Here is a 24,579-nt window from a genome sequence, read left to right as displayed (position 1 = left end):
CTTCAGCCACCATGACGAGAGTCTTACTAGAAAGAGGAATGGGGGGAGAGAGACAGACTGAAAGAGCTGACAGGAGAGAGGAGGGATTGAGAGAAAATGACAAACAGACGGACAGACAGGAACTCTAGAAAGACATTGTCCTCTGATGTCACTCAAAGGTTTCCACAGGTTTCTAAGTTTTGAGGAAATGCACCCCTAAATATTCCCTTTGACTCCATTTGCACTTCATGCGCCTCGGACCAATCGGATATCTATCTATCTCACATCAGTGCAAATGCATCCAAGAAGCATTCAAGAAGGAATGATCAATCTGGTTGCAGGAAGGGGTTTAAGATGCATTCTAGCCAGATGTTGAAAAGGTGTAAAAGCATCAGTCTCTCCAAGGTGCGTACATAATCTTAACTCCTCCCAAGTGTAATTATGTCAGTAAAAATAGACACACACACAGGGTGTCCCCCCTGTGATATACTGAAATTATACTGAAATTAGCCGTTGTTCTCCCTATCTCTTGTTGTCATTGTTGTAACTAAACTGCTAATGTGCAAAGTTTATCCTTCTTCTTGCGTTTTTGCCAGTTACCAAACTTATTGTGCATTACCTCCACCCTCTGGACTGGAGCGGAGCTTAAGCAGATCTTCTTGTAGCCTGTGAGAAGTAAGACAGGTGGAATCAGATTGTGATCTGGCAAAGAGAGAAGTGGATGAGTGTATACGAAACTGTCTTTAATCTCATCCAGATTTTGTTTGGATACGAGACACTTGAAATGTGAAAGTGTAAATCGGGCCATTGAGTGATAATATCTACTTTATGTTGCATTTCTGGCATTTTTCGAAAAAGTCTCACTTTTTCCCAAAAAGACTCCCTTTTTTTAAAAAGTATAATAAGCTATCTTGTCTCTAACTTCTTGTGAAAAATGTTTATCTTAACACAAGGTCCATTTACTAGCCGTTCTGGAGCTTTCAATCATATCATTGAGTTTCCCCAGTTGTCATGGAATTGTAGATGTTCAAATTTCTTTAAAGGCCCTGCACACCCAACACAGGTGTTTTGGTCGTTCTGGCTGATTAGGCCTCTGCTCATGTTGAGGTTGGGTGGAGCTATGTTGGGATTACATGAGGTCGCCAACCTTCATGAGCTAATAATAAAGACAAAAGGGAGAGTTGCCCCGCCCTAACAGGAGCAACAAAACTAACGGGAGAATGAGGGAGATGTCATTCAACCTCAGCCTTTCTGAGAAAAGTTCGAATCAGACACAATAAGGGAGAGCACCTGTGTGGGATTAGCACGGATGTGTCGGAGAGACTTCTTCTCTATGTTGACTGGAGTTTGGACAGAGGTTGAGAACTTGACGTTTTCCTAGTCACTTCAGTAGTGTAGAGAGGGTTTTTGCATCTTAAGGCATTTCAGCATCTCATGGTGGTTCCAAATTGAGAGATGAGACAGATGGTACATTGGGAGACAAGCTTTATGGCTATTTATATTTCATAATCATTAATGTTTTTTGACTGATTGCTTTGGCAACAGATGCAAAATGCACTTCTTATGAAGCCAGTGGAAGAAAATTGAAAACTAAAGAACAGAAAGACAGCAAAGGCTTGAATTCAACAAGGTGGTGTCTATGTCACTGTAAATGAAATGGTTGTGAAGAGAGACAAAGAGCATGATGGGAGAAAAGTTATGAAAAAATCTCATTGAAAATTATTTTATCATATTCCTCCCCACACATTCAGACATCACCACTACCACCATTACTGTTGACTACCCTTTTTATGCCTAATAAGTAAAAAGCATACTTAAAATTCAACGTTCAAATTCTGCTCCCATTTTCCTGTGCACTGATATCAGGAGACGGCAAGTGACTCATTACTAATGGAAAATATCTGAGAAAGATAGATGAAGGGGGTAGTGGTGATGGGGGGACAGTGAGGAACACAGGGGAAGGAGAGAGGGATGGATGGAGGCGGGGGGACGGAGAGAGAAGCGGAGGTTTCTAAATGTGTCTCATTACTAATGGAAGCAATCTGAGTTCACTTCACTGTAGAGCAAATATTTGGCAATTAGTTAAATTTTACAATTTTTCTTCCCCCCTCAGACCGCTATCCCATCTCTCCCTCCCTCCTTCCCTCCCTCCCCATCCCCCACTCTGTCGCTGTCTTTCTACTCTATACTGTCTCTGTGTATAAGTAAAGGTGGTGTAGCAGCTCAGCGTAGAGTTGGAGAGACGTCTACTGGGGAAACGTGGTAACTTCAGACAGATTATATACTGTGGTGATAAATGAAAAGATAGGTGCATTGTGGGAGATTATTTAAAAGTAAAAAAAAAAAACACCAATATTAACCCATTTCAAGTATATCTTCAAGAAGGCCTTACATTTTAGGTTTTGTCCTTAAAATGTCACTCAGTATGATACTACAACCAGAAAAAGGAGGATTCTCTGGTTTTAAAGAGGTGGCTAATAGCATGCATTAGATGATGAGTTAAATGTCACCCTAAAAAGTGCAACATTTTTATAATGGGATATATACTATAATATTTATAATATGGCGCAGTTCACATTCATATTGAAAAGTGCTTTAAGAATTAGAATTTAGTTTAGATTTTTAATTTACACAAATAAAACACAAAAACCATAACATGTTGGTGAGAGATAGAAAAACCCAAAAGGGCTTATAAAGACATCTCACCATCATCATCTAAAATCAAAATTTATCAATGAAGAAAAAAACACATTAGCACAACATACAGAAGAACACAGAAAAAAAAGATAAAAATAGAAAAAACATTTGAATAACTAATAATTATACATAGCAACAATAAAATGAACACAAGACACATACATATGTCCATTGCTAATAACAAGTAAAGCATACTATACAGCTGCTAGCAAAGATACTAGGAGCAATGAACAGACAGTAAATCTTTAAAGTACCCAACGCTATATAAGGTAGTTAAAATTATCTTTACTACAACATTAAAATGCTGCTTACATTTTAATGCATCAGCAATAACAATTAAATAATGTACCATATAATAATATAACACTGACAGAGGTCAACCTGCTGCATAATGAATACTTTTGCTTTGATACTTCAAGTACATTTTGCTCATAATACTTGTACTTACTTGATTGCAGGACTGGAGTATTTTTACATTGTTGTATTGCTACTTTTACTTACGGAAAGGATGTCAGTACTTCTTCCACCACTGCCTATATGAGGGTTTTTCTCAAATTAACCATTTCTGGTTTTATACAATAGAACCCTTTTAATATTGTAGTTACTATAATTTGTACAATAGTATGTTATTAAAATTCTGCTCATTATTGTAAGCCTTTATGATCACTGACTGACGCCTTCAGTTATACAACAGATTTACATTTCTTTGAGCTGTCACATGAACAGAGGGAGTGCTTATACTGTGACATACAGGCACTGCAGGTGCAGACTGAATGTTGCTATTACACACTATCACTAAACTGCCAAGAGAACAAAGAAACTAACAATTCAACTGTACTTGTCAAAGAAGGCTCTTCAAGTCTCTCTGACAACTTAAATGTTTAAAATTCTGATCACTGGAATTTATCCAGCGATGTAAAGACATTTTGCATCTCTTTATACCTTTTGTATCTACCCTTAGAATCAGTTCATAAAATCTCCATACAGTAAATCTTCAAATTGTAATTGCATGTCTGTCTGTATGTGTGCATGTCTAGCTTTGAGGCTTTTGACTGTTGTGATATTAATCTGTAACTTAAATGCTGGAGGGGAGAAGTACACGCTGTATGTTGTCATTCATATTAAAAAGTGAGATTATAAAAGCCAAGCAGAAATAGATGATAGCAGGCGATAGTTATTATAATTATGTCTGACAGTGTACCAGACCAATAGGTGGCGCTGTGCTCCCAAGTGGCAACAAAACCTGCTGAATGCTGCTTTACAGTTATGATGACACACAGGTACTGTAGGGTCTGACCTCAGGCTCAGTGGGAAATCATTTCTAAGAATAACAAGGAAAAATCTTTGATTCAAATGTTGAGGGGATATTGTTTAGTTAAAAACCGTTTCACTTATAACAATAATAATAATACACTTTATTTATACAGCACTTTTCAAAACAAAGTTACAAAGGATGAAATCATTTCAGGACTGCAATGAGACAAATAAAATCAGAGAATTAAAAAAATAAAATGCCCACAATAAGATAAGATAAAAACAATAATAATAATATAACAGATATGTTGGAAATGAAATGGTGTGCTAGCAATAATAAAAAGATTTTTTAAAGTTAAGATTAAGTTTTAAAGTTTTGAGATGTCACTGATTCTGCAGCCTCAGATCCTCAGATCCTTATGCTGCATTGCTGATCAGACAAGATTGTATGCATGTCAAATTAAAAAAGCACTCTGAAATGAAATTAATGTTCCTCATCACGCAGCATCATCAGTGCTCTACAACGTGTGGTTAAAGTTACTTTTCCCTGCCATGACTTGGAAAATCAATAAACACTGGTTTTGAAATGAAGTGGTTCCGTGAAAAGTCATAGGAATGAGATGAGTTGGCAAGTGTGTGTGTGTGTGTGTGTGTGTGTGTGTGTGTGTGTGTGTGTGTGTGAGGTGTGTGAATGTGTATGTGAGTGAGATAGTAATAGATCATATTTCCCGTGGTGTCATTCACCAGCCATGTTCCATTAATCTCCCATACACTCATATTGCCTATGATAGCACTATCATTCATTCACACACACACACCACACACAATCTGAGATCATGTATGTGTGTGTGTGTGTGTGTGTGTGTGTGTGTGTCTAACATGCTGACGTGAGTCATCTGTCTCTCTCAGTCAAGGAAACACACTTTGTGTTGCGTCTGACTTTGTGTGTTTTGCCAACTTCAACAATCTGCAGGTCTGTAAAATTCAGAAGTGCACAGGTCGTTCCTCCATTTTTCGCATTTCCAGTTTGATTCAAGGACCTTAACTTACACCACAAGCACCAAACACTTGCATCATGAAGCATCATCAATAAATTTCAACCACACAAACCAACATGTATGCAAACTATAAAGATTTCGGTTAATACCAGCCCCGTCTGCAGCTGTCTCATTCACTGCGTGGGAGACAGTTCCGGATGCTTCCCATTGAAAGTTTTAGGGAAGCAGCTGTGTGCTGCTCTTTATTGGCGGTGGGATAATTTGCCCTATGCACATTTGCCAAAGTAATCTGTTAGTCATCATCCTTGAAGCCTTTTCTCTTGTATAAGTGAAACTTGTAGTTTGAAAACACAACCAAAAAAGCATCAATCTCATTTTTGTGTGGCTTGTCCAAGTATGTTTGTGAGTGCAGCCAGAACAGGCTCATTGTTGCCTCTTGTGGCTGAAGGAGGAAATACACACCGCATCTGTGGTTGGCAGCAAATATGAGAGTGGGTGTTTTTTTACCCCAGCAGCGACAGGTGGCAACAATGAGCCAATTTTGGCTTGCCGCACCACAATGAAGCAAAAGCATGCTTGGACAGGCCACACAAAGGTGAGATTTATGCTCTGTTGAAAGAGTTTTCAAACAGTATGCGTTATTTTTACAAGACAAAAAGTCTAAAGGTTGAGGTATAACTGATTGGTTTGGCAAATGTGAATTGGGTTAACTTCCCCACCTCCAATATATAGCAATGTCTAGGAGGACAACATCCTATAACTTGTATTTTTACAAATGGAAAATCCTCTGTCAAGGCACAGCTATGCTGTTAAAGCGAGACTGGTACATTTGAATGAAAGAAGAAATAACACATTCTTCCTCTTACAAATTAAAATTATTATTATTAATAATTAATAATTATTATTTCACAAGCAATAAATGCATCCTTGCTCAATTCAATACACTGAAGGGTTTTGCTGCTACAGCCATACTTGGTCAGGTATGACTGGTAGCTTATGGTGGCTATTGTCAGCTAATGTTAATAAGCTAGTAATAAAGAGAGATACTGCTGTGTAACTGACCTTACTGAGTCAGTTTGATGACTTTACGACTCTACTTGTATTGTTTCACACCATTTTAGCATTTACCATTCTCCTGTAATTGCCACTTGTGGCCAGAGTGACCACTGTTCAGTGAAAGTGACATTAAAGTTTGATTAAGCCGTATTGGACAGAACCAGGACAAGAGTGCAAAAAAAACTGTAAAACAAACTCACATCAATTAGCGTTCATTTTCTAAAATAAACTTGGTAAGTTCTCATGCCTGACAAGTTTTCCTACTTACGTATCCAGCAGAAACAGAGCAGCATGGGCATCTCAAACGTCCCCTTTTTGCCACCAGTTGAATGTAAGTCCTATATTCACTGGACTGGATTGGTCTGCCAATTTTAAGCTAAAAAATCTGGCTTTCTTTGGCTTTGCTAAATGTTCAACTTTGACTTTGGCTCAACCATATGGGCCAAGGCAATGAATGAGCTGCTGAAGCTGCACAGAGCTGCAGAGTGGTCTGTTAATTCATAGTTGAATTGGCACTTCTAACAACCTTTTCACATTACACGGAGTCATTTCACTCTATGTTGACATCAAAATACTGCCTAATGGAGCTTTAATTAAATGTTTAATTGTGATATTCATTCAACCTCTGATCTCCCTGTAGGAGAGTCCAAAGTGAAATTCTACATGAGCAAATGAAGCAAAAAACATTAATAATTAGCTCCTAATGAATTAGCTCTTGACAGCCAGCTTGTTTTTGTGGTTTTACAGAAGTCATGTTAACATGCTGTGTGTGTGTGTGTGTGTGTGTGTGTGTGTGTGTGTGTGTGTTTGTGTGTTACATACATGTTGTTGTCTTTTTGTGCTTCATTCAGTCAGTTCAGTTCAATTCAGTGTGCTTTATTGGCTTTATTAGGGATATTAACAAAGCTTCTTTAAACAGCTGCGATTCATCAAAACATCCACGAGTGAATGAGTTTCTGTCTTAGTCACCAATTTAGAAAATTTGCCAATCTGAAGTTGAGTTTTTTTTTTAATTTCCTGAAGTCAAAATGTTGCAGATTGACTTCATTAACTCAAATGTGAGCAAACCAGTTTGTAAAAAGCACAGAAGAAAATCAACAGAAAGAAAACTGTGCTTCAGTCATACAGTAATTAAAGTCTGACATTTTGGAGAACTATGTGATTGTTTTTACCTCGCTGTCACTGATCCTTTGAACAATAACTGATATAAATCTCATTAATTTCTTTTCTACTCCTCCCCATGTTGTATCCCTCTGATTGTAGATATGTATCGTCTGGAGTTGGCTGGTGGTCTGGGGGTCATATTGCTGCTGCTGGGAGTCCTGACAGCACTTTATAAGTGTTACAACCTGGAGATCATGCTCTGCTACAGGAGACACTTTGGGAGTGATGAAACTGAAGATGGTAAGCCTATCTGTGTGCTCACATTGCACACTTGTGTCCAGACAAGCAGCTTACAACAGAATCAGAGCTTATATCAACTTACAAATTGAACCAGGAAGAGCAGAGAACTACAAACATGGAAGGCAGCAGCGAGAGAACGGTGGAGAGCTGTTGAAGAGGATTCCTCAAAATTTCCATGTTGCCAACATGTTGCTGTACTCACAATTGTTGGACATTAAGTGCTGTGCACACACACACTCACACTCAATAATGAGTGTGTGTCACTGAAAAGCCATTGGTAAGTTATAATAGAAACATGGTGGTGAAGCAATAAAAAGCCCAAAAGATACAATTACACTCAATCAAGTCTACACTTGAGTCAAAGAAAGCAATTAACAAAAAAAGCGTACCAAAGTGAATGCACTTTTGTTTTCTCAGTTGATTGGGTGAATTTTTTAAATTTTTTTCTTTCGTCATCTGTTGATGAGCTTTGTTTTTTGCACAGTACATTTCAAAAGTAAAATTGACAAAGCAATATAAGCAAATAAATGAGAGCTACATGAAGAAAACAAAAGCAAATTGCAGAAATAAAATGACAAATACCTAATTTTGTAGTATTGAACTAAAGTACTGATTTCAAATTAAAGTCCTAAATCAGCCTGCTATCCTTAGCAGGGTATTCCCAAGATCTCGTGACCCAAACATGAATGGCTGATTCCTTTGATTCTCATCAAGTCCAGATGTAGGAATGATCAGAAAGTATCGCCATTCAGTACGTGGTCAGTTGCTGATCCATTGCTACATTTTTAAAAAGCTTCATAATGTAAATGTTAGTATTCTCTGTATGAGCAAAGTATAATATTAGAACCACAACATCGGAGAAAAAGAACATTCTTAAATACAGTATCAAAAATAAAATGTAATTTTCTGTCTTGACCAGAGCAGCCGAATTATTTCATGTCGCTCTCAGTATAACTGGACTCATTCAGTCTCTCTGTCCCTCTCTTCACAGATAATAAGGAGTATGATGCCTATCTGTCCTATACTAAAGTGGACCTAGACTCTTTGGGCAGGTCAGTTTCCTCTGCACACACGTACTGTATATGAATTAAACACTGCTTTCTTATCATGCTAACAACACTGGTTCTCGAACTCGTCAGTGTCAGCAGCATGAATATGAGAGGCCGTCCAAGCCATAATACATTCACATACATACATTCTCCTTTCACATACATATATTTTCACTCTCACATTAATTAATTTTCATTCTTGCACCCACACATTCAAGCCTTTGCTCTCATGCACATGCAGTCAATGTATACATTAAATATTATATATAATATGTGTATGTAAGAAGAAAATGCATGTATGTCTGAAGAAAATGTATGCATGTAAGAGAAGACTGAAGGGATGTGTGACGGACAGTATAGTGGAAAGGGAAGGCAGCTCATTTATTGCGCTGTGATTGGCTGAGAAGCTCGAGGTCGGATCTGAGGGGAGAGGGCGAGGAGAGTGATTTACATCTGCATACAGAACGTCATTCTTCCTGAAGTTCTTACTTACTTGCGGTTTGGGAGTTCCAGGTGAACCCCTGAAAGCCATCGTCGTAGCTGTGCGGTCATGTGAGAGGAGCTGCGGTTCACGCAGTACCGCTGCTTGGAGCGGCCACTATTTGACTACTTACGGGATTCCCAAATTAAAACATTATATTACAAATCATATCATTAAATAAGTCTTGATGAATCTGTAACATCACCACAGAAGTCCTATTATGATAAAACCGTTTCCATATTAGGTTTGCTGAGGAGCACACAATGGATTTCTGCTCAAAATGTTCTTATGACCATATAAAATTAGTAGTTTCATTGTACATCTCATCTCATGTCACCTCAAAGGACAGTGTAACATGCTGGCAACTTCCTCATAGGCCTACTTGAACTTTCATAACAAGTTTTTGACTCTAGCAAATGCAGAACTCCAGCCCCCTGTGCTCCAGCCACAATCACCCTGACCGCGGTTCCTCTGACATGATCGCACATCTGCGACGATGGCTTTCAGGAGTTCACCTGGAACTCCCAAACCGCAACTAAGTCTGTTTCTCTCTGCCGTTGTTTGTTCACATAGAGCCTGACGTTAGATAGCTGTCACATGACCAGCGTTAGTTCCAGCAGGCTTCTGCCAGACCAGCATAACGTCAGTTAAAAGTTAACTTTAACCCAGCCCGGTTCTATGTGAACAAACAACGGCAGAGAGAAACAGACGTACTTGCTGTTTGAGAGTTCCCGGTGAACTCATGGAAGCCTTTGCCGTAGGTTTGCGGTGATGCCAGAGGCTTCAGAGCGGACCAGAGGAGTGCTGGTTCAGGAAGAATGACGTTCTGTATGCAGATGTAAATCACGCTCTCCTTGCCCTCTCCCCTCAGTCCTGACCTCGAGCTCCTCAGCCAATCACAGCGCAATAAATGAGCTGCCTTCCCTTTCCACTATACTGTCTGTCAAACATGCATACATTCTTCTCTAACATACATATATTAAATATATACATTGACTGCATGTGCATGAGAGCAAATGAATGAATGTGTGAGTGAAAATGTGTGGGTGTAAGAATGAAAATAAATTAATGTGAGTGAAAACAATGTATGTGAAAGGAGAATGTATGTACTATGGGAGAGGGCCAGAATGTTTTATGGCTTGTACGACCCCTCATACATGAACCTTGAGTGTGCGTTGGACATTAAAGGCTTGTTAATGTTTAAATGTAGACTTAAAACAGCCTCCTTGTGCTGGGCGATATGGCTTATAAAGAATATCTCAATATTTTTAGGCAATGCCGCAATATACGATATATATCTCAATATACAGATTTTCTCTAAAATAACTGTAAATTCTCAAATAGTGCAAACTTATGATGATCTTGTAGAATATGATGCATTGCTGTACTCTTCACAGCAGAGTTGCTCCAGACTGTGAACAGCTGGCTACTTAGCAGCATCGAATCAGGCTAAAGTCAATTAAAGTAGTCTAAAACCAAATCCGTTCTGGAGCTGCGGAGCTGGAACCTGAATACTGCAACCTGAGCTCTTCTACACACTTTATGACTGACTAAAGTAACCTAACTTCCCCTCAGAGTTGCTCTTGCAGAGGTCTGCCCTTTTGTGCCTGCAGCTAGGTGCTCTTGCCCTCAGCGGCAACCAGCGGAAACACTGAAAACTCGAATATGACGATATGGTCATCTGCTATATCGCACATTTTTTAATATTCAAATATATCGAATATATATATATTGATATATATCAATATATTGCCCAGCCCTACACTGAAGTAGGGTTGTGTCGTTCACGAACGTTTTGTTCAAAAGAATGAATCTTCTGGGTGAAGGAACTGAACTAGAGTGATGGTACGTGTCCACAGGATCAGTCATTTCCACGCTTTCCATTCATAGTCTATGTAGAAAGCCCTACACTGCATTCTGGTAGTGTAGCGTTGCGTTTCAAGAGACAGGTCGCCACGTTGGCCGTTTCTCATTTGCATAAAGTTGAACCTAGGCTACTTTATACAAATCAGGGAAGTCAGGTCTGGAAAACTCACGAAAAATGTTTAAACTAACCATTGTCGATCTAAAATGAAGACAGATTCAGGAACTGCAGGGCTTAGAGCCATCATGTTCCGGTTGGCATGGTCCGGTTTGAAACCCGTACCATAAATTATCAGGCACTCGTTCGCAGGAGAAATGGGGTGTGTTCAAGACAGCTAACACATACCTGATTTGGATTGCTAACATTGAGCTGCATTAATTCAACAACATTGGTCTTGGACTGCAATATACAACATTATCTAGATTTATATTATATGCATAGGCTAACATTTAACATTACGCACATAACCTTACTGTTTTGAAAAGAGGACAGCTAGAAGGATACACTCACTGAACGGACACACTGTGTGAGTGTGTGTGCACCTTTTTGTGAAGTCTTTGGGGACCTTTTCCGGTATAAACATCAACCTGTGTGTGTGTGTGTGTGTGTGTGTGTGTGTGTGTGTGTGTGTTGCTGCAGTTCACTTTGCGTGGTGAAACCTGCAATATGAAAAACAGGTGGCTGAGCCTGAGACTCAGATCATTTCACTGCGAGGGAACGGTGAACGTGAGCCCTGTGTGATAGACAGCTGCTGAGTCGCTCAAGCCCGCACCTCTCCCTCCCTCTCATGTCTTAAAGTCTGGAAGTAGGAAGTAGGACTAAATATTTTATTTAATAAATAGCTGTCGCAAAAAAACATGTGCTATACATAATAGTTTGCAGACAGTATCTTTTTCCAACTAAATTCTCAGCTCACTGGCTTATCCTTCACAAACGTCCGTTCTCAGTTTACTAGTTAGCGAGCTGAACTTCACGTTTCTTAATGAACTGATTCTAATGATTTTAGTGCACTGAAAAGAACCCTTTAAAATGCATTTGCAACCAACACCAGGTGCTCATTTAACTGATGGTTTTGCATTTGATTTTGAATCTGGAGCTAATTATTATTCCCTTCCCTAGCAGGACGAGCAGCGATGAGGAAACATTTGCTTTGGAGATCCTGCCGGACGTTTTAGAGAAACATTATGGATACAAGCTGTTTATACCAGACAGAGATCTAATACCCAGCAGTAGTAAGTATCCATCTATCTATCTACCTAAGCTACTCCTCTCCTCCTCCCCCACACACACTTATCCTGTCTCTCTCTCTATGGGCCATTATAGTCCCCAATACCCAGAATTCATCACTCTGTCAGAATAAATAAGAATGAATGGGGATCTTCATCATAACACACTTAAAAAACAGACACACACAGACATGTGAACAGGTGAACATCCAATGTACACTCAAACCCACACAAACATACACTGCAATAAAAATATTACACAATATCTTACACAGTTTCTCACAGTTTCTCACACGTTCATGTTCTCACTTGAACCTTTCTGAAAGTAACACATGCTAAATCTGTCTTTCCCAGTCTAGTTCATGTCTAGACACACAAAAACACACTGTCATCATTTCTGGAGTTATGTGTCACTCTCTGTCCAACTGGAGGGGGAAATATGACTGCTATTGCTGTTATCTGTCATTGCTCTGACCTGACAAACACACACACACAGAGACACACAATTCCATTACATACATGCACACACAAGGAGAGAAACGTAAGTCTTACTGCCATAAACATGTATTATAAGTGGGGAGGTACACAAACAACTCACGCTCCATTGTACCAGACAACTTTTCAACTAGCTAGCTAGCCTGCTAGCTAACACTGTCTGCTTATGGCTTATCAACATCTTGATCATAACAGAATATAAGAACTTTCACCACTGCTCATTTTAGAAAGGCCACCGCAAGAAAACTTGCTCTTTGTTTAAATGATCAAACGGACAGTGGATCATAGATGTTAAGTACTGCACTTCCGGTTTCCACTGCTTTTCTAGCCTGTTAGCTTACTACTGTAATTTCCCATGGAGGTTAGTGAGTTAGCTAATTAGCCGCCAGCGTTTAGCTTTCCAACAAAACTTGCGACGTGTGATTTCTGAAATGAGCAGTGGTGAAAGTTACTAAATTCTGTCTACTTCACTTACAAATGTTGATTAAAAATGTTGCTGTTTGATCCTTTGACTAGAGCTGAAAACTTAGGATCTAAATATTGAGAAACAAAGCAACTTTGCTTCTTCATGTCAAACTTCCCCCTTCTCCTATGAGAAAGATGATGAGCCACATTAAAAAGTGACTGACAACTGGTTCAGGCTGCTTATTGGTGAAATTCATTTTTGATTGACAGAGGATTGTAAGCCTCTGATTGGCCAAATAAAAAAATGCTTGACAGTTACCCCTCCTATTCAAAGTCTCTGGTCTGCAGAGATACCCTACTCCCCTGATTGGACACTTTGATTTCCAACTGATTGGATGGTCATGCACATAAAAGGTGATGTACAACTGTAGGCTGTGAAATTATTTGTGATCATATCACAAGCTCAAAATATTAATGACCCTAATTTGCTTCCATACATGTAGGCACACAAAATCTATCTATCTGTCTATCCCCCTTCATTTTACTAAGATACTAAAATAAACAGTTTGAGGATAGTTTTCACCGGGCGGTGACAGTATGTGGATTGCGGTATGTATTGCAACTGTTGCCTACAGGTGATCACAATTACAAATGTATATACTCTCAAAATGTACACTGAACACTGTGAAATTGTTTAATGATGATAAAATGTCAAGACTGTTTTGCAGGGCATGAGAAACAAAGGCAGATATAATGTAATATACAGATTTGTCAGTATTGTCAGTACACACACACACACACACACACACCCACCCATCCATCATTGTTAAGCTCATCTCTGGCCTCGCTAGCTGCCGGGACAGTGAATGGAGCATTTAGATTGGAATGTAGTGAGTTTCATCTGTTTCATACAACTGTTTATCACATAAACACACATTTAAAACTCTCCCAAACACAAATTCTTACACATGCATTAAATGTACACATCCATCCATGTCTATGCACATATTTACTGTCTTCCTGGTTGTTTGTACAATAGGGAGGATAATTAAAGCTGCAATAATCGATATTTTTCTATTAACAATGGACAAACTAACTATGTGTACTGTAAAATGGGTGGCAGGTAGTGACGATGAGTTATCACCTGACTCTGCAGTTTCCCTCAGCTCTATAGGAAGTTTTAGAGTCTTTCAGCTCATTGTTTTGGCTGAAACTTTACAAATATGGTTCACTCTCACAGCTCTTATCAACTCTGCTTTCAGCTGCAGCAGGCAGCAGTTTTTATCGAACAAGCTCTGATAAATCACCAAACGGCAGACAGACAAATTATTGACTAGCTGGTGAACATAATGGGGCATTTAGCAGCTAAAGAGCCAGATATTTTCCTCAGGAGTTTGTGGAGACCAAAACAGAGCTAAAAGAGAGTGTGAATATTGGAGCATCGAAAACGCAACTCTGCTCTGTGTCTGCTGGATCTGTAAATAGGTAATTGCTTGCTAACACTAACACACAACAACTTCATAAGACAATATGTCAGTGTTATGTTTACAAATTGTTCCACTGCCCCCAAGTGGCCAAATAGTCAATCAATGTGGCTTTAAACTCAGAATAAAATAAAAACTGAATTTTCTCCTTGTTAGCTAATTTTCCAGTTAGTAAGACAAGACCTATTAAACACAAAAGAAAATTGACAAAATCAGGCCCCTTCCCATAGCTTGGTATGGTCTACCATGTTGTCTTTGTTTCTAACTTTCCAACCTTCTCAACAAATCAGAAAACTGATTTGATTAATATTCATATTCAATGTAAAACAATAGCACAAATTACAACCCTTATGAATGACCCATCCTGCCTTTTAGCCATGTGGTTAACAAGTAAACACATGTTGTATCGCCATAGTTTTTAAAACTCTAGAAGTGGAGTAATGAAATGCAACATTCTCATATGTTTTTCTATTGCTAGTCTGAGATACTGTCACACAAATATGGCCCTAATTTAACCAATCAGTGTAGTTCTAGACATACTGGAACAGCGCAGTGGCACTAATAATTTCTTAAAGTTTCATCAAAACCTAATCAGCAGTATCCAAGATATTACAAAATTGATATTTTTTTCATCTGACTTTACTGATAACGTATATCTACCATTTGTGCACTGCTGATATGGTATTTTTTGTCCAGTTACAAATGGACAACAAATCAGTCTGTGTTTAATTCATATTTCTCTACTATTTATTAGACAACGTGACTATGTGCTTCAGGGGGCTGAATATGGAATATACCTGCTCATTGCTTTAAATATTGAAAAACACATTCAGTAGTCTCTGAAGCACCTGGTTAATTCAAGTGAAGTGTCAAACTAATGCATGGAATAAAATATTGAGCCATTATCCTCTGTGTATTAGCATTTTGTTACCAAAATCACATTTCAACTTGTCTAAAAAACTTCCTAAAAAAGAATGTAGTCGCTAAAATAATTTCATAATGTGGCTAGACAAACTACATTAGACATACAAATGTGTGTTCTTTGCATTATTTAACATTTCCTCCTAAAATACATAAATAAATTTACTTAAATATGGTTCTTAACTCATCACCATGCTCTACATAGTCTGCCCTTAGCCAAAATTATGCCTCCTCCCAACACACACTCAAGACAAACACAAACACCGCATCCTGACAACAAATGAAAAAGTCATATTTCCTCCAAAAATTAGGCTTTCTCTCTGTGCCCTGAAAACATCCTAAAAACAAATGTTCACTGTGCATAACTACACACATAACTCTGTCTGAGCTGCATATGAACTCAAGGTTACGTAGTGTGAAAAATACACTGAATGAGTCAATCACAGAGACAGAGAGAGGTGCCTTTTTCCTGCTTACCAAAGCCATTGACAGAGCAACACGATGATGCAACCTAAAATACACCATTCAATTATCCACTCCATTAGCCCTCCGAAATTAACAAGAGAGCGAGAAATAAACAACGGGAACAGAAAGAGGCGGGGACGGGGTCATTGGTTTGTGTTATTTCATTAATTGATTTACATAATCCTCAAAAATAGAGAGCGGGAGTAGGAAGTGAAGGGCAGGAAAAGGAAGGGGAAGGTTAAGTGTGAAGAAAAGAGAGAGAAAGATAAAGAGAGAGATGGAAAAGCAAACCAAAGAAGAGAAAGAAAGGGACTGAATTTTGGGATGTTCTGTACTATTTGTGCCCCTCAAATTGAGCGTGAAATTGCAATGTGTTGCTGGAGAGTCTCTGTCATTAATTTAGTGAGCAAGTGAAGAGATGGTGAAGGAGAGAGACATACAGAGAGAGGGGGATCTGTTGTTTACAGAACACACAGTTTTCAGACGTTTTCCGTAACCACAAATTTCAAAAATAATGAGCAATTTCAGTGACGCACGTTCCGAAAAACATTGAGATGTCACAAACAAATAACTGGAAATGGGACAGTTTGGGAAGATAAGTTTATACTGGGCCTGGCATGAGGCAAGAGCACCACAGTGAGGATGCGCTGTGTCAGAGCCAAAACTCTTGCAGAAGCATTTCTGTAACTCTACTATATACTCCTGTCAGTCATTCCAGTCATTTATGAACAAAATGAGTTGAAGGATGCTGCCGACTAAAAGAAGGCAGATACTCTATAGGGAGGTTTTCCCTGCATACTAATGTTAAATAAAAAAATGTTCTGCCTTTGGAAGCTCTTGTTTCTTTTCCTGTAATCAACAATAAATAAAACACTTTTCTCTAACTCTTATATTTTCTTGTTATTTTTGAGAAACACATGCACAACTAAAGGAACAGTTCAACATTTTGATAAATATATTTTTTCGCTTTCTTTCCAAATCAGATGAAGAGATTGACACCACTCTCATACTGTACCATACCTCAGGCGATTAGCCTAGCTTAGCATAAATATTGAAAAAACAATGGGAAACAAGCTAGCCTGGCTCTCTAAATATGCCTACAAGCACCTCTAATGTGTACTAATTAATATGAATTATCAAATTTCCCAAAATGTTGAGCTATTTCTTTAAAAAGCCACAAAGTCAAGCTGTTCTAATATTGGCTCTAGGAATTTATTTTAGATATGTTCATTTATTTAGCGCATTTTAGTGGATCTTGTATATCACAGAAAGTTGTCCAAAAAGAGATTTTTGGACTACGCAAATGTTAAAAAATAGTTTCAACATTTTCGAGACATGTGCTTCTTTGCTTTTTTCCGTGATCTTCTCAAGTGAGATGAGAAGATTGATATCAACCTGATATCTGTGCATTCAATACCGAGCTAAAGCTCTACTAGCAACAACACTAAAGCTGTCTTATTTACACAAGGTACCAAACTGGGTACCTTCACTGTGATGACACTTCAGAAAGCTGTAGTTAGCATATTTCCCACAATTTTAAACCATTCCTTCAAGTGACAGTATTAAGAGCAGAAGCTCACTTTGTTACCTTCCTTTTTTTGTCAATCCTGTTTCATCTTGCCACAGTAATTTTTTTACAGCTATGCCTATGTAAAGAATAAGATACAAAAACTTGTCATCGACATTTACACTATTTGTACATTTTTCTTTTACACTTGGTGTAAGGTATAATGACAAAATAATGACAATAATGAGAACACATTCACTTTACATATATTCTGGTTGAAACTGTTTATTTTATATTTATTTCTAACAAGTTCATTGCAACCACATTTTGATCTTCACTTCATTCTAAATGACATCCCTCTGTAACTCTCTTCTTGCTCTTTTTAGCTTAAACTTTATCTCCACGTCTCTCTCTCACAGCCTACATTGAGGACTTGGCTCGTAGCGTGGAACAGAGCAGACGCTTGATCATCGTTTTGACTCCAGAGTTTGTCGCCAAAAGAGGGTGGAGCATCTTCCAGATAGAGACACGCCTCCACTCCATGCTGGTTACTGGGGAGATCAAGGTATGATTTGGGAAGTAAACAGGACATACAATCTGAGAGATAGGCAACTTTTCTAAGTTGAGTGAGTTGCTTGAAGAGTTGCTCTACTTAGAGATTTCTTCCTTTTCAAATACCTTACCTGTATGTTTCTGTGTTCAGGTGATCATGATAGAATGTGCAGACCTGAAGAATGTCATCAACTACCAAGAGGTGGAAGCACTTAAGCATACAATCAAGGTATACAGAGAGAGGGATGAATAGAGGGAGGCAGGGAAGAAGGGTGTGACGTGAAGGGTGCCATTAGACACCAGGAGACTAAAATAAGACAACTCAGAAATCTCTTCTCCTCAGGTCTTATCCATCATCAAGTGGAGGGGTCCTAAGAGCAATGAGCTGTCATCTAAGTTTTGGAAACAGGTGGTCTACGAGATGCCTGCTAAACGCAGAGAGATGCTGTCCAGGCGCCAGGTATACTGCGTATTGTTTATGTATATGTTTTGCGGTTTTTCACAATCATGTACACACTGGCACTGTTTGTATGAGCAAAACCACAAACCTTTACATTAGCTACCAAAAGTAATACTATAGTATAGTATATAGTGCAAGTAGTCTTTTTTTGCTAAGCCCAACCCGTCTTAAAGAATAGCCTACTGAAGCCCTTTTCCTTCTAGTCATGGAGCAAACATGTAGTGTATAGCTACAGGTGTAAAGTCAGAAAAACACTATCTCCATGGCATGTACAGGAGCCTACAAAAAATTGCTGTGGAAATCTAGTCTGCATATTTACTTATGCTCCCCTGGGGTGCATATATTCACAACAAACAGATGGCCTTTGAAATGTCTGCTAAATACAGGTAATGTATGAAAATTGGAATCACAATGGGGGAAAATGTGTACATGTTTACCATGTGTTAACACCTCAGGTGGTGTTTGCCCTGATTAGCAAAGAGATGTTCTCCTGCTGCTTGGTACTGGAGAATAATCATTGAGAAACAAATACAGAGTGAACTATATAGCTGCAAAAGATGGGATAGTATTATCTTAATGTCCTTCAATTAAACTTTGTAATGTTTACTCCTTTTGTTTTGTTCATTGGGCCAGATGAGAACAGTGCCATTCAAACCTAAATAGTGGCAAAAAACCACCACACATAAAACAGAGCCGTTTCACACACTTCCTACCTTCTTGAAGAATTGCATAAGAACGCTGAAGAATTCAAGCCAGCCGACATGCTCAGCAACATACACTGATGGGAATCAGGTGTGTTTTGACCCCTCACCAGCAACATCTCCAACCTAAGAGGATGACATTTTATGGACTGCCTGAATCCTTGTGACTTTTGTTTACTTGTCCTAGTTCACTTGGAATTGGATATTGTCAACCTAAATGAACCAAATACATAAATGCAACAAAGTGAACTTCAGCAAAATGGTTCAGACCAAAGGAAACAAACACAAGCTATGATTTCACCCTTTTTGTATTTTCTAGTAGTCAGCGACTGAGCCTTTAGTCATATCACTCAATATTATTCGTTATTTTTATACAAATACTATACACATATAACCTGTACTGATTTCAGGTGTGCCGTAAGATGTGTGGCAATTGTTGCACTTTAAGTGAAATGTGAAAGAAATACTACATATGGTATTCTAATAAAATCCTGCATATGGGTTTTTGAACCTACCCCAAATTAACTTAATTCACTTAAAGGATAAGGCTATAAGGTTATTCTATATTTTTCTTACTGTCAACAAATCTCAAAGGAACAATGTGTCAGTCTGTCTCTCATTAGTTGTAGACTTTCCATATCCTGTCTGTGGTACGCAGCCCCAAGCCTTCAAAAATGTATAGTTCTATTTTATAATTTTTATAAAGTCTAAATAATTTCCTAAGAATGCTAGCCACTGTAGGATTTAGCAAATGATACTCAAACAAGAGTAAATAGTGTTTTTATTAGGGACTATTTTCAGCCGCGGATTAATACTCATTTAGTTCTCTAGTAAGTATTTACAGCAGCAGGACGATGTATGAGTGCAACAGTGTGGCTTACTGATGTGTTTTTAATAGTTTTTGAACAACAATGGAGCGCTATGACACAGGAATAAGATATATCAGGCTTTAGCTACAAAGACAGTAGTTGTTAGTAGGATGAATTCATTGTTGGTTTTGGTCTTTTCAAGGGATTTGTTGTTAATAAGAAAAACACAGAATGTCACTAGTCTAATCTTTTAACATGTACTCCAATAATTTTCCTATCACTGTGTTAGTTTCTACATTATCATAATATCTCCTTGACTATTCAAACATTTGTATAAATCTGCACAGTGAAAGCTGTATAATTGTGTTTCTATGGTAACAGGTGATGGACTCCGGTGAACAGGGCCTCTTTGGTGACCTACAGACCACTGTCTCCACCATTGCCATGACAACAACCTCCGCCTCCTTGGGGCCCCCGAATGAGAGTCGACATGGACATCATCAGGTCAGCTGTTGCATGTGTATTACGTCAAACTGATGTAATTTAGGCTTGGTGTTTCTGAAACCAGTGGTGTCAGGTAGTAATGACGAGCCCCAATGCAAGATTTTCTACATGCAAGATGCGTGCACAGTCATGCTAACACACACACAGATGCACACATGCACACACACAGTACTACAGACCAAATCTTAGATTTTATAGGCTTTCACAACACAACATAACATAAAATGAGACTAACTTATATTGTCTACTCAATATTGTAATTAACCCATTTTGAAGCTGTAAACCATGAGCATTTTTTGTTTGTTTGTTTGTTTTAAAGATATGTTTCCCCGTTGTGTGTGCAGCAGGTGTGTGTTAGGCCACAGGTCATAGACCTAGAGCTGTAATCAATAACAAAACGCACTTTTTTAAAACTAAAATAACTTAATTTCCTTACTGGTCCAGAAAATTTGTCATACTGTGTGTGGCAGGCACAGACAAAAACTACTGGAATATTTTAAGAATATGATAATAATGTAATTTAATTTCTCCATAGGGATGGAGATAGATTGCTAATAAATAATTCATTTCACATTTAAAATTACATGCTAGTCAAGCACCGACTTGAGTCACACAGCAAATTTTAACAGGTTGGTGGTGATTCTGAAAACATCCCCTTCCCAACAAAAAAAGCCAAATCCCCTACTGTGTATCCGATAATGAACAGAAAGGAAAATGTAATAGCATTTATGCAGGCTAGAGGCATGTAATTCTAATGCTAACAATGTTTCACATGAGTTAGCCTATTTAAAGTGCTTTGGCCCCATTAGACAACAGGTCCTAGTTCAGCTAAACTAGCACTGCCTGTATTTCTGCCTCCGCCTGACACTACATTTAAAAGATCCAGATTGAACTGTGACGTTTGTTTATGGTGGTTAAAACTAGCTATTATTTTCACAGACTGGATCTAAAGATAACACTGTCCTTCTCACTTTAGGTCTTTACAGAAAAAGAGGTGAAGTTCCAGCTTCATTTATTTTTAACCTTTTACAGAGTTCATGTTTTTGCCGTTGCTTGTTTTCACAGTTCATCCAGGAATCTCTTCAGAATGTCAGCATTAAGAACTTATGGTTTAATTGCCTCTTGGAATAATAGTTTCGATGATAAAACTTAACAGAAAGTCATGTTTTCTTGCCACAGGTTGCCTTGGCGACAGAGATCCCCGACTACAACCAGATGACCTTGCCGCTGGGAGGCAGTCACACTGCTACAGCAGCCCAAATGAGGCATTTCTGTCGCAGCTACGAGTTCCAGCTTCCCCCACAGCCTTCCTCCCTGTCGCCTCCGCTCCCACCTCCCTCCACCGTGCAGTTTTCCACTCTGGGTCCTGGGGGGCGCCACGTCTATTGCAATATCCCTATGACACTGCTGAATGGACAGGTGGGAGAAAAGACAGGACCACTTTTTTTTGTTGCAGTTCCTAGTTAGTTTCTAGCATCCAACATCTACACAGTGTATCCTTTTCTTGAATTTCCATGCTGTTGTTTATGTGCATGTACTCAGAGTTTTATCACATTAAAAATAAAACCCCTCTTTTCTCCCCAGGGGTTCAGAGCAGTTCACTGGGGAACAAGAGGTCTGTTTGGATAAAAGGAAATGTAGAAAGAAAATAGTATCTTCATATTATCCAACCTATAAAATTAATTTATTTCAACAGACTGGGAAATAGCTCTCATATGCAGTATAGTTGTCATATATGAGGCATGGTGCACTATTGGCATGCAGTAGTACTGTATATACTGTAGAATGTAGCCCCTGTTTACTCTTTATAATTGTAGACTTTTGCTAGGAGTTGTGGTGTGGGGGTGATTCCTGCTACTAACTGTTGTGCTGTGTTTTTTATCCAGGTGCCTCAGAGCAGTACGCTTGGGAAGAAGCCAGAACTCCACCTGAACAGCACCTTCGTACCGCTCACCAGCAGAGAACTAAGCTCTGACATCTGGTAGACGGACTGCTCAACTGGTACTGGATTACAGACCGGTTTACAGACTGCTTTTACACTGGCTTTGGACATGGGGTAGAATGGTTGGTCGACTGATTCTGATTGGGTTTTTGGACTGTGTACAGCCTTGGTTTTCATGAGGGACTGCTGACGGACTTCTTGCAGACTAGTTTTGGGCCACGTCACCCCATGCTGTGAACAAAGGACTGCTTAAAGACTGTATAAGCCTTGGATTCACAGTGGTTAGGTATACTGGTCGCAGACTGCTTACAGACGTATTGATTCACATTATAAAACTGATTGTACGCTGGTTTTGGACCCACTAACTGGTTACAGACTGATACAGACTGATATGTAAGCTGACCATTGGAAAGGAGCACTATTATACATCATGACTGGTCATACGCATTTGACTGGTGCAGAGAGTTTGTAGACAGGTATGGACATGTGGATGTAATGAACTGGAAAAGTCAATGAAAAGCTCCAGGATACTTAGACAATGAGTAGGTATCCACAGACAGGAGTACTCCATTTGTCGAACAACCTACCAAGTTGGACCTCAGAGCACAAAAAAAAGCCAGTATCTTGTAATCGCAGTCTGCGTGCACACCAGCTGTGTACCCGGAAAACCAGTTGATTTGTCAGCTGCTTAACTACTCGGAAATTTCAGTCGACTGAAAAACAAAAGTAGCGTAATCTTGGATAGTCAGTCGATCTTCTACCTAGCTGAGTTCTCAGCATATCGATCTACCTGTTGACTAGGTGGCTTGTCAGTAAACAAGGCAGACTTCAAGCAATGATTTTGGAATACCAGTCCACCTTAAAACAACAAGTCAACCTCTTGAAATACAATTCCTGGTTTGGTTCTCAGAAGCTAAAATGGTTGACTTAAAAGAAATGGATTCCAGCAAGAACATCAAGATATGAAGTGATGCGCAAAGCAATTACTGAGAAAGCACAGTTAGCTGATGTATATGGAAACATAGCTTGTTGTTAAAACTAGCTGACTAAAAGGCTAGTAACTTCCTGAGCTAGGAGGATGCTAAAAGGCACCATGAGACTGCAAACCAGCCAGCTCATCACCTTGTGACCCAGTAATCAGCAACTAGTCAACTCATCAAGAGGTGAACTGGCCAAGAGGTCACAACCAACTTTTACCACCAAGCTAAAAGCATAAAGGACTTGGCTTTTTCTATTTGCATGACCACCCATTTAGTTAAAAAAGAATAATCAAATAAACATAGATAAAAGAGTAAATGACACAATCATTTCTCGCAGTCTCTTTTAATATGGAGGAGAATAAACGTCTTATGTTGATACAGTATATTTGTTTTCTGTCCGGCCATGAAGTAATGATAAAAACTGACAAAGGGAAAAAAGGAGGTGTCCCTCCAAAAACATTTTTATTATTTATTTATTTTCTTCTGCTTTATTTAAGAGATTTATCCTTCTAGAAGGTTGGTGAGAGTTTTTTGCCAGGTTTTGTTTTTAATGTTTGTTTGTGACAATAATCTCTGTACAGCTTTCATAACTTATGAATAGGCCTATACATGACAGTGATTTCTTCCCTACAATTTCTGTTAACACCCACATTAAGTGTGTGAGATCGAGAGCCCTCTTTTCATCAGTGGATGGATGGATGGAGGGATGGATGCTCATGGCAGTACAACCCTGTAACGGACTGATGTTTTGAACCTGTTACTCTGGAAAAGAGACCACTACCAGTCAGCCAAAGGGGGCTTCACTGCATACAAAGCTAGACTCCAAGCTGAACCAGACACTCTTCTTTGTGAGCTTTAAGAAACCAAGATTATTACCATAATATTTAAGCAAAGTGAATAATGTTTTGAATTTACACATTATTTGAGTTGTTATATTCGATGGCAATATGCAGTATAGTGGTTGTCTTTTGATTTCTGCTCATTTCATTTGACTATTCTTTGGATATATTGGTTGAAATAATTTAACTGAGCAAATAAAAATGATATGAGTTGTTTTATACATTTTGGATGCCTGTTGTCTGATGCAACTATTATTTCTTCTTTCCTCTGCTTCTTCCCCACTTTCGCCTTGTCTGTTTTCATCTTCTGTTTCTTATTTAACCAGACTTAATATTTATTCATGACTTCAAGCCCACTTCCTCTTCTCCCACAGTCAATTGGATTTCCAAATAATTGTATTGGTGGATTGTAAAACCTGTGCGTTAAGTACTGAGCTAGAGCTGGGAGGCAATTAGCTTACCTTAGCATAGAGACAAAAAGCAGGAGAAATAGCTTGCCTGGTTGTC

The 24,579-nt window shown here is 38.7% G+C and overlaps 1 protein-coding gene across 3 annotated transcripts in view; it reads left to right on the top strand.

Moving 5' to 3' along the window:
- The window catches only part of il1rapl2 (interleukin 1 receptor accessory protein-like 2), a 457,851-nt gene extending 433,549 nt beyond the window's left edge, over window positions 1-24,302 (top strand). For all 3 annotated transcript variants that reach the window (XM_044205048.1, XM_044205049.1, XM_044205050.1), the window contains exons 10-18: window positions 7,248-7,388; window positions 8,380-8,440; window positions 11,902-12,014; window positions 17,705-17,850; window positions 17,989-18,066; window positions 18,181-18,297; window positions 20,189-20,311; window positions 21,491-21,730; window positions 22,198-24,302. In XM_044205048.1, coding sequence (XP_044060983.1) covers window positions 7,248-7,388; window positions 8,380-8,440; window positions 11,902-12,014; window positions 17,705-17,850; window positions 17,989-18,066; window positions 18,181-18,297; window positions 20,189-20,311; window positions 21,491-21,730; window positions 22,198-22,296 — 1,118 coding nt within the window. In that variant the 3' untranslated portion in view covers window positions 22,297-24,302. The remainder of the gene's footprint in view (window positions 1-7,247; window positions 7,389-8,379; window positions 8,441-11,901; window positions 12,015-17,704; window positions 17,851-17,988; window positions 18,067-18,180; window positions 18,298-20,188; window positions 20,312-21,490; window positions 21,731-22,197) is intronic.
- Window positions 24,303-24,579: the final 277 nt, after the last annotated feature.

The sequence above is a fragment of the Siniperca chuatsi genome, linkage group LG8, assembly GCF_020085105.1.
Source record: "Siniperca chuatsi isolate FFG_IHB_CAS linkage group LG8, ASM2008510v1, whole genome shotgun sequence".
Classification (NCBI taxonomy): Eukaryota; Metazoa; Chordata; class Actinopteri; order Centrarchiformes; family Sinipercidae; genus Siniperca; species Siniperca chuatsi.
This window is presented reverse-complemented; position numbering and strand designations above follow the sequence as displayed.